Raw genomic sequence first — 11,397 nt, 5'->3', positions numbered from 1 at the left:
TTTCAAATGAGGGTTAATTCAGCTTGCCAGTCGTGCTAATAAGCAGGACGGTGAACCAACAGAAGTGGCATTAAGAGAGTACCAAGCAAACATGCCTCATTTAAAGCGGTTGCTAATGCCTCAGTTTTCAATGATTGTGAGAAGTATTACTTTAACTCATTTCCTATTAGAGAACAATCCAGTATTGGAAGTTCCATTGCCCGAAAAGATCGCTTTGGCAATTACGGGTTCATGTTGCCAAAAACTTAGGGTAGCTGCAGTCCCTACTTGCTGCGCCATTATCTATATGCAGCCACGCTGCGTACCAGCGTGCGATCCGAGCCAGTCGGACATGTTGGGGTTACACATGTGCAAGTCTGCCTTGCGTCACGGCATGTTTGAACAGGTTCCAAGACATGTCAGCCTGGACTTTCTGCGATACGACATGCAGACTGAGATTGGTATCTCGAGCGCCTCGGACAACAAGTGGCCTCATGATGCAAAGCTGTTGTGCATGACTGAACATGTGGTTGAGCAGCGGCACCTGCAGCATGAGGACAAATTCAGGCGATGATGACAGCTGACGGTTCAATTGAAAAGGCCCTCATTCACATCCACGCTCACCACCTCCCAAAATGTGAAAAAGATGGAAACGGTGAAATGAAAACCTCTCCAGTGATCGAAGAGACCACTTCACAATCAGAATTGTAAGACATTCTCTAGTAAAGTTTAAGAACCAACATCTCTCCACTTGCAGTCAAATAAGTAATCCTCAAAAGGCAAGCCACAAAGGTAGTCTTCCCAATGTCAAAAGAATTGATATAGTTCGAGTTAATGGCCAGTGGTTTCATTGTCACTGGGGTCACAATTGCGACAGTCCCATTCATGTTGGAAGTTTCACGGCGATCCACAGCCAACCACTTGTAAACCCCTCTGTATTCAAATTGTTTTATGAGAAACGCCTGCCAGAACAAGCATTACCACTGAAACAATAGGAGAATAAGCTGTTCATCCAAGCCACCAATGTAGGACTCTGGTTAGGCTCGTCTCGTTAACCTCTATATCCGTGTCGCTGCTCGCAGCCCAAGCTACTCGAAAGTCTGGTCGGATTAGCAGGGCGACCACCGAGTTCCATTTCTCTCCCGAGGCCACAAGTGGCGTCTCTAGCACGTGAACTTGACCTTCATGCCCACTTGCCTTGACTATTGTCTTGAAGTGTCCCAAGTCTGTATCTTCCGAGCCGCTCATAGTAGCAAAAATAAAAACGCCCTGGTCAATTGACTTCAGGAGGGGTGTCTCGTTGTCTTCTGCAATATGTGTAATCCGAGTCCCTACAACTGACTGGGAGCTCTCACCTACAGCCTTGTCTGTGAGCGCAAGTTGGTACGGCTCAACTGGGTCCCCAAACCCCGTAACTCGCCTCGCCCATGCTTTGTTTAGACTCGGTTGACCTAGCGCCTCCACAACAAACTGTGAGACCGCCTTTTCATCCTCACTTTGCTCGTAGAAAACCTGCAGCTGTACCCGGATGTTACAGATCACAGCCTGGGCCGAGGTACGGCGTTCCGTTGAATAGGTGTCGAGGACTCTCTCGACAGCATCGGTTCTGGTCCTACCGGTGATGACCGCAGCGAGTTTCCAGCCAAGGTTTGTCGCGTCCAAGATGCCCGTGTTCATCCCCTGGCCGCCAGCTGGAAAGACCTGGTGAGCAGCATCACCGGCGATGAAGATGCGCCCAGACCGGAAGGTTCCGGCAAGTCTCATGCCGCTTCCAACAACTGAGGACCACGTTAGGTTGTGGAAGTTGTAATGGCTACCAAATATCTCTTCCATCTTCTGGCGGACTTGACTTTCATCCAGGGCGTTAGGTTTCTCGTCTCCTGGGAGCCGCGGCGCCATCGCGATGAACCGACGGGCGGTCGGGGCGCCCCCAAGCACGCAGACTATGGATCTGCCATTGCTTTCCTGGGCTGTCTGCATGGTAGGTGCATCTAGGCTGCAATGACCATCGGCTAGCCAACTGTAACGTGATCCTCTGGTGCCGACAAACTCAATGCCAGCTGCTGTGCGGACAGCACTCTGGGTCCCGTCGCACCCTACCAGCCATGTAGTGCAAACAGTCTTCATCTCTTCCACCGAAACGTGGGAGGAACCATCAGCTCTCATGGCTTGGAAGGAAGCCAAGACGTCTGTCCCAGTCTGGCTGCAGGTAGAGAGACGTAGACCCCAGGCGAACTGTATGCCGACCTCCTCGCATCTCGTCAACAGTATATCCTCGGTTAGGATCTGCGGAAGATTCAAATTAAATGAGTATTTCGTCCCCAGAACGTCGTAGTCCAAGGTGAGATGCTGACGTCCGCCACCAAAGTGAGCCTTATATAGCGGCGTGCCGACTTGAATGAAGCGGTCGGCGATACCTAAGATCCGGAAAACTTCCAGGCTGCTGGCACTCATACTGAGCGCCTTGGACCACCTGTTTGATGCTTCGCGAGCGGGCCTCTGATCGACAATAAGAATGTCTCGGGCGGGAACGCCGCCTTGCTGGAGGCAAAGAGCAGTTGTGAGGCCCACGGGGCCTGCCCCGACGATTAAGACTGTTGGTGATGGCATGGTCTGCGGCGGGCGAAAGGCGTCCATATCAGTTATGTTTTGTTGTTCATTTCTCTCACCAGCAGGAAGAACTCTAACTTGTCGATTGCCGTTTAAATACTGGGTTTTTTGGTAACGGTATCATCGCGTCGGCTCTTCGGCACTCCGTCCTGGGGTCTCGCGTCTTCACGTGGCACGAAGAGTCAGTCCGTAGCCTACCAGATAATACTCACATTTCGCCCTTAAAGCACCCGCAGACCCGACGGCAACTATGTGTTCCACTCATGCCTTTGGTCACAGCAAGACATAGGTAATACCTATACTGATTCTCGCGCTCTTGGCGCCGGCCAAGGCAACCACGCCATCGAGTCGTCACGGATCACCCCACCGCTATGCGCATGGTCAGGTATAGAGGCGTTGACAACTCCGGTTCCACTGCTTTGGTGTCACGATGGGGTAAGTACCGCCTAGCCCAACTGTAACATCCCCGAGGAGCAGACTTGAATGTTCTGATCTAGGCGAACTAGCACCTTTTCTCGTCACGATGAGCCAGCCAGGAGACTGGAGCCCATTTGCTCCCGCTGGAGCAGGGCTATCTGTTGGAAGACGGCAGCTTTGCCACCCAATGTCCCCAATGAATTTGTCTTCTTGAATGGCAGGGAATGGCAGGGCTGGACTTACTGGGCAGGTCAACCCCTCTTTTCTTTTTAACACATGCTCTTGGCCGCTGCCACACGCATCACGCGCACGTATGTGCGACCTGCTCCGCCTCATTCACAACCAACCAGGTGCTGCAACAACATGCCTCCAAGAAAAAGCACAAGGCCTAGATCTGCACTTACGGTTGCCAGGAGGGTTTCACCAAACGCTTCGTGCCCTGGATCGGCCCATAGAAGATTCCAAGCCGACTCGTCACCATCAATGCCCTTTGTGCGACCACAACTTGGAAGTGCAAGACCTCGGGAGGCTTGCACATGTGGCCATGTCAAACAACACCTCCGTCTTCTTGACAAGAAGTCAAAGGTTGAGAGCAGGGACTTCGTCCGTCTCCAAAAGACAAAGACGCGTCGGGGATCTTAGTAGGCGAGTGCCGCTTCTACCAGCATCCTGACGACTGGCTTTATGGGTGCCCAGGCCAAACCCCCCCGAGGCCCGTCATTATTCTTGGCAGACCATGGAACGGCCCGAGTGGCCTTTACGCTGCCGGCCACGTCGAGCGACCGGGCTCTCGGCCCGGACATCTGTGGTATTAGGCGATGATAATGACGGTAAGGGTGGCTGGGGACTTTTATCAACAATCAGCAGCAGCTCCAGCAGGCATACCCGGCCCAGCCACAGACGCAGCCACTGGAGCAAGCGATGAATCAGAGCTCGGACAGAGTCCCTAGGGCAACTGCTGGCGAGTGTGAATTTCTCGGGATGGCCGTGACACCTAACCCCACTCCTACCAACATTTCTCGACTGCTTGAGGACTTCACCAGGAGGACAGGGGAGGAAAACCCCTCTATCCTTGTAACCACACATGCTCAGGGTGGTGAGATTCTGGACTATCTTGCTAGTGTCGCTGATTCGACTGCAGCGGGGCAGAGGCAAGAGCAGGCCGGTCGTGGATCGCTGCGTGGCGCTCGCAGCGCGCAGCTCAACCCCGCTGGTATGGGTTTGTCTGGCAACTATCGGGTGGCGAGGTCTGGTGCCGCTCGAGGACGGGGCCAACGGGGAATTGTGAGGGGTGGTGGTAGAGGACGACGGCCGATGCATCTCGACGATAACACGCAAGGAGACGAACTTAGTCATGGCACTGGTCCCATGCGCGCCCACGGTCAAGAGAACAGGGGCAGAGGAGGAGCTCAAGGAAGCATGGACCAAGAACAGCGCGAGGTTGGTAATAATGGCGCCCCAGTCAACGATCCCGGTGTGGAACAGGACTCGCGCGTCGAGGATGGAATACCCGGTGTCGACCAGTGTCGGCGAGATCAGCCCATGCACTCGGACATGCCTCGCTCTGAGGTGGCGTATTTCGGTTCAGATGAGGCTGTGGGCATGAATCTCGAGACTCATGAGGTCGAGGCTCTGATCAATCGCATGGCCCGGGCACAGGCCCCTGGCACCCGATTCGACATGGAATTAAGGCCAGTATCGACCGAAGATGGCCCGCGTACTATCGAGGATGTCAGGAGGAAGTTTCTTCAAAGTCCCCAACCTTGGGAACTACCGGAAGGGGCGTACTTTGTCAGCGATGACGGAAAATGTCATCGCTTGGTGTGAGATCATCAAGGACATTACGCTGAGGGAGCAATTGGAACCCGAATTTGGGCTGGATCATCCTGGCTCCGACAGAGCTGAGTTACGGCAGCGAATCTTCAACGCCGAGCTCTGAGGAGGCACAAGTAAAGGAAGAGGAGACGAGGTTACAGAAGACTGAGATTGTGCCGGCGGCCGACATTGTGTGACTGCTCATAGCCACTGCTTCGTCCCTGGGGTAGGCTTGAGGGGCTGGCTTCTGTTTTCTTGCTAGATCTTCTGTACAAGAGACGGGCTACACTACTAGTATTGCTGACTCGTTTCATCAGCTAGATACCTAGGTATTTCGAGAATCTTGATGCTCATCAAGGAAAACAAGTACCTCTCGCAGTCCCGTCTTGCCGGACCATCGTTGCTAGTGTGATTGTATAAGAATAAAGGGATAGATTTCTCTCAACTATAGACCTATCTAGGAGGGAAAGGATAGTCCCTTTTATAAATAAAAGTAAATCCTTTAAACACCTATTAGAATATTATAGAAATTAAAAAAAATAAGTATTCCTTATATAAATTAATACTTTATATTTAAAAAATTAAAATAATAGTTATATTAAACTATAAATAAATATAAAGCTATTAATAAATAAAGTATTTTAATAATCCCTTAAAAACTAAATATATATAATTATTTAAATAACTTTTTATAAAATATAAATATTATTTAATTTAATTTTAAAATTTATTATTAAAAAAACTTTTATAAAAGAATAAAACTTAATAAATAATTATAATTATAAATATTTTAATTAAATAGAACTTTTATAAAAAAGTTTCATTTATAAATATAAAATATAAACTATATATACATTAATAATTTTTAATTTAATTGATTAAATAAAATAAAAATTAAAAGTTTAAAAGTTTAATTATATTAATAATTAAACTTAAAACCTTTAATATATAATTATAATTATTTTATTAAAAAATTTTATAATTATATTTATATATTATTATATTTATTTATATATAAATATATTTTTATATAATTTAATTACTATATCTAAACTATTATACTATATATATTATAAATTTATAAAATATATATAAATTTATAAACTTATAAGTATAGGTTAAATATAATAATTATAATAGTATATAATATATTATATATTATAAATTAAAAAATTACTTTAAACTTTTATTTTAAATTATTTTAAACTTTTATTTAATAATATTTTTAAAGTTTATTTAATATATTTTTAATATATTTATTAATAATTTATAAAATATAAAAAATATTTACTTTTTAATAAAAGTTTTTAATAATTAAAACTTTTAATATATAAGATTAATTAGAGTTAATTATAGTTTTTAAAGGAGAAAATAATTTATTTATAAAGAGTAAAATTAAGTATTTTTATTAAAAATTTATTATTTTTAGAAAAATATTTCTTTTATTAAGTATATTATAATAAATATTATAATTTATTTATAATTTTAAAATATTTTTATTTTAAAACTCTTTTATATATATATAAAATATTTTTATATTTATTTTTATATAAATTATACCTTTTAACTTACTTAAAATTTTATTTAATTATAAATTTTATTAATTAGTTTATAAGGTTATTTTTATATTTATTTTAATAATTTTAACTAAACTTTCTTTAATTATATATTTATTAAAATAATATATAATATTTATATATCTAATTTATTTATAAAATACTTAATTTTTAATTAATTTTAAAATAATATTATTATTTTATATATTTTATTTTAAAAATATTATACTTTAATTTTAAAAATTATTAAAATAATTTAATAATTTATATAAATAAATTCCTTCTTTAATAGTTTCTTTTAAAACTATATATTCTACTTTATAAATATTTAATATAAATATTTTTATTATTAAAAACTAATTAATAAAGTTAAATATTTCTTCATTTTTAATAAATAAAAAAATATAATTTAAGGTAAATTTTCTATTATTTATATTATTACCTTAATTTAAGTTATAATAATTTATTAAATATAAAATATTTTCTTAAATATTAAAATTTTATATATATATTAAAAATTTTTAATAAATATCTCTATAATTTATTTAATTCTTTAAAATATTCTCTATTAGAGTTAAATATATATTTAATTAATTTAAATATTAAAAATATATATTTAATTTAATTTTAAATTAATATATAAAAAAATCTATTTATTATTAAAAGCTTTTATTTTTAAAAACTTAATTTATATTTTTCTTTAAAATTCTTTTAAAAATATAAAGTATTAATTTTAGTTTTATTTTAATATTATTAATATAATTATTTTTAAAAATATTAAATTTTATAAAACTTTTAAAAATATATTAATTTTAATTTATAATAATAATTTTATTATTTTTATTAATTTTAATATTATTTTTAAAAACTATTTAATTCTTTTAAAAATCTAAATTTATATCTTTAAATATTAAAAATTAAATTATTTATAATATTTAAATTAATATTTAAAATTATTATGTTATTTATATAATATATAAATATTATTTATAAATTTATATTTATAAATATATTTTTATTATAAAATATATTTTAAATTTACCTTTTATTAAAATATTAATTAAATATTTATATTATAATAAAAGTATTTATTTAAAGTATATATAACTTTTAATAATAAAATAACTTTATTTTTATATTTTCTTTATTATATATAAAGTTAAAAATTTAATATATATTTTATAATTTATATTAAAATATAAAAAATATTTTTATATTATAATTTAATATATATATATATTAATCTTTCTTAATTATTATAATTAATAATATATTATAAATTCTTTATTTATAAATAATTAAAAGTTTTTAAAATTTATTTTAAATTATTATTTATAATTATAAATAATTTATTTAACTTTATATTTAATAATTTTTTATTAATTATTTAATTAAATTTTATTATATTAAAATTATTTATATATTTCTTTTTAATATTTATTTACTAAATAATATTATTTTTATTTTTAAATAATATAATTATTTTATAAGAATTTTATTCTTTTAAATTATTCTTTTATTTATTATAAATTTAAATTATAATTTTTTAAAATAAATTTAATATTCTTTTATATTAAAAGTTTAATTATAATATTAATTATTATAATAATAAAAACTATTAAAATTATTTATAATAATATTTATATAAATATTTTTAATAAAATATAATTCTTTATACCTTCTTACTATTATTTTTATTTTTATAAATATCTCTTCCTTATAAAACTTTTTCTTAAATTTTATTTTTATAAATATTTCTTTCTCTATAAAATTTTTAATATTATTTTTATTTTTAAATTTATTAAATTTATTAAAAGTTTTTAAAATTTATATATTTTATATTAATATAAACTATAGATTATTTATATTTTTAGTTTTATTATTAAATTAAAATAAATAGTTAAGATTTTAAAGGAATAAGATATAATATATCTTTTAAAGATTAACTTAATTAAGTTTACTATATAAGACTTTTTATAATAATTTTATAATTATCTATAATACTATTTATTATTAGAAGATATCTTTTTATATTAGTATATTAGGCTATATCTAGTTAGTTTAAATTAGTATTATTAGCTTATTAAAGGTTGAAGTTATTATAAACTATAAGTTAGTCTTAATATTATTAAGCACTATATATAATATTATTATATAACTTAGGCCTTTTAAGTTAGCTAAAATAGGTAAAGATAAAAGCTGTTATTCCCCTAAGGGTTCTAGCTCTACTTAAGTAAATACCTATCTATTAACTCCACTATATTATAAGTAAAACCACTTAAAAACAGTTACTTAACCAACCTACTAAACTAAGAGATAACCTTTAAATAAGGTAACTATACTCTATTATCTAAGTTTATAATTCTAATAGCTTTATAGAAAAAAAATAACTATTAATAATTAAATCTATAATTATATAAAAATAAACCTCTACTTTAAAAAGAAGTTATTAATATCTAAAATAATTAATATATTTCTAAAAAAACTAAGAAATTATAAGCCTAATTTAAAGAAAATTAAAATCTATAAGAATTTTAAACTTAAACTTAAAGGCTCCTTTTTAGATTTAACTCCCTTAAAAAGAAAAATATTAAAAAGGCTTAAAAAGAGACTTAAATAAGGTTAGAGATTAAATAAGGTTACAATAATATAATATAATTAAATAAAAATTAATTAAAAAATTATAATTATAAGTCTTTTAACCTTATACTAAAAAGGATTTTATATTAATATAAATTTATTAATTTTATATTTCAAACTTTATATATATATATTTTAAAAATATAATTTATTAAAAGACTTTTTTATTTTTAACTTTTAACTTAATTTTATATTTATTATTATTATAATAAATTATAAAACTTTAAATTTTATATTATTAATATTAAATATTTTATTATTTTTATTTTATAAAAATTTTTAAAATTTAAAAGAATATATAGAATTATATTATATAAATATATAATAGTTTTAAAAATATTTTTATAATATATATAATAAATTAAAAGTTATTATTAAACTTTAAACTTTATTTATTATAATAAAATTTAATTTTTTATAATTTTATTAGATTCTTTTATATATATAAAATAGTAAAATAATATATATTATTTTTATTAAATATAAATTTAAATTTTTATTAATAAATTTAATTTTATTATTAAAATCTTTTTAATAAATTTATTATTATTATTTTCTTTTTTATTTTTAAATCTTTAAAGATTTTAAAACCTTATTTTTCCTTTTAATAAATATTTATATAAATATTTAATCTTTTATTAAAAATAAAATATAATATTTATATTTATTATATATAAATATAAATAATTTATTTATATTATTATATATTTTTAAAAATATTATATTTTTATTATTTAAACTTTTTAATATATTTAATTATATATTTAATTTATAAATAAATATTATATTTAAAATTTATAAAATTTTAATAAAAATTTTAATATTTATTTTATTATTTTTAAATATTTATATTAATAAAATAAGATTTATATAATTTAAATAATAGTATTAATAATATATATTATTTAAAACTATTTTTTATATAATAAAAGTATTTATTTATATATTATTATAATTATTATTAAATATTTTAATCTTAATATAATATAAATTATTTTCTTATATTCTTTATTTATAAATTTATTAAACTTAATAGAATAAAGTTTAACTATATTTTTAATATAATTTATATAATATAACTTATAATATTATAATTAAATATATTTAAATTTAATAAAAGTATATAATATATATTTAATATTTTAAGTTTATAATTATTATTTAAAAATAATATATTATTTTTAATATATTTAATATTTATTATACTTATTTTACTTTATTTAACTTTTATTTATAAATTTTAATATTTTAAATAGTTTTTATTATATAAACTAATTATATTTACTTTATTATTAAATATAAATTCTATAAATATAATTCCTATATAATCTTTATATTTTATATTAATTATTACATTTATTATAAATATATAAAAGTATAAATAATATTTACCTTTTATTTAAAACTTAATAGATTAATATTTCTAAAATTATTAAATATTTTATTTATATTTATTTTATTTATAACTAATTTATAAAATATATAAATAATAATAATTTTTAAAATTTTCTTTTAATAAATTTTTTTATTCTTTAATTTATTAAAAACTAATATCTTACCTTTTAATTTAATAATTATAAAGAGTAATTTATTAATTATTTTATTTTATTTTAATTTATTAAAATTTAATTTATATATATAAATATTTTTTATTTTCTAAACTTTTAATATCTTATTAAAATTAAAAAATAATAATTTTCTTTAATATACCCTTTTAAATTATAATAAAAATATTTTATTATTTTTTTTATTATTATTTTTATAAATAATATTTTTATAAAAAAGTTTTTTTCTTTTAATTTATTTATTAAATTAATAAATAGAATATTAAATATATAACTTTTAAAAATTTTTAAACTTTATATAATATTTTATATAAACTTTTATAATTATTATTAAATAAATTTAATATTTAAATAATAATTATTTATTTAAAAGTTAATATTATTTATTTTTAAATTTTAATTAATTATTTAACTTTATTTAAATATTCTTTTATAATATTAAATTCTTTTAAAAAATATTTTAAAATTCTTTTAGAATTAAATATTTTATAATAAATTTATTAAGTTTATAAATTTTTTAAAAATATCTTAAAACTTTATAATAATATTTTTATATTTTATATATATAAAGAATTTCTTTTATATATTAAATAAATTAAAATATTAATTTTATAATTTTATTAATTAAAAGATTTTATAAATTATAATTATTTTTAATTAAACCTTTTTTATAAAAAAGTTATAACTTTTATATTTTAATATAAATAATTTTTATATTAAATAATTAAAAATATTATATTTATTATATAAAATTATAAAACTTTATAAAAGATTATTTAAATTAAAAACTTTTTTATTAAAAGAAAAATCTTATA

General features: G+C 28.4%; 1 protein-coding gene across 1 annotated transcript; it reads right to left on the bottom strand.

Moving 5' to 3' along the window:
• Positions 1-987: 987 nt before the first annotated feature.
• KVR01_011904 (uncharacterized protein) lies at positions 988-2,589 on the bottom strand (the record flags this gene model as incomplete). Its single annotated transcript, XM_044786813.1, has 1 exon — positions 988-2,589. The coding sequence occupies one exon, from the start codon at positions 2,587-2,589 to the stop codon at positions 988-990; it is 1,602 nt and encodes a 533-aa protein (XP_044638985.1).
• Positions 2,590-11,397: the final 8,808 nt, after the last annotated feature.

This window comes from Diaporthe batatas (genome assembly GCF_019321695.1).
Source record: "Diaporthe batatas strain CRI 302-4 chromosome Unknown Contig00017, whole genome shotgun sequence".
Classification (NCBI taxonomy): domain Eukaryota; kingdom Fungi; phylum Ascomycota; class Sordariomycetes; order Diaporthales; family Diaporthaceae; genus Diaporthe; species Diaporthe batatas.
This window is presented reverse-complemented; position numbering and strand designations above follow the sequence as displayed.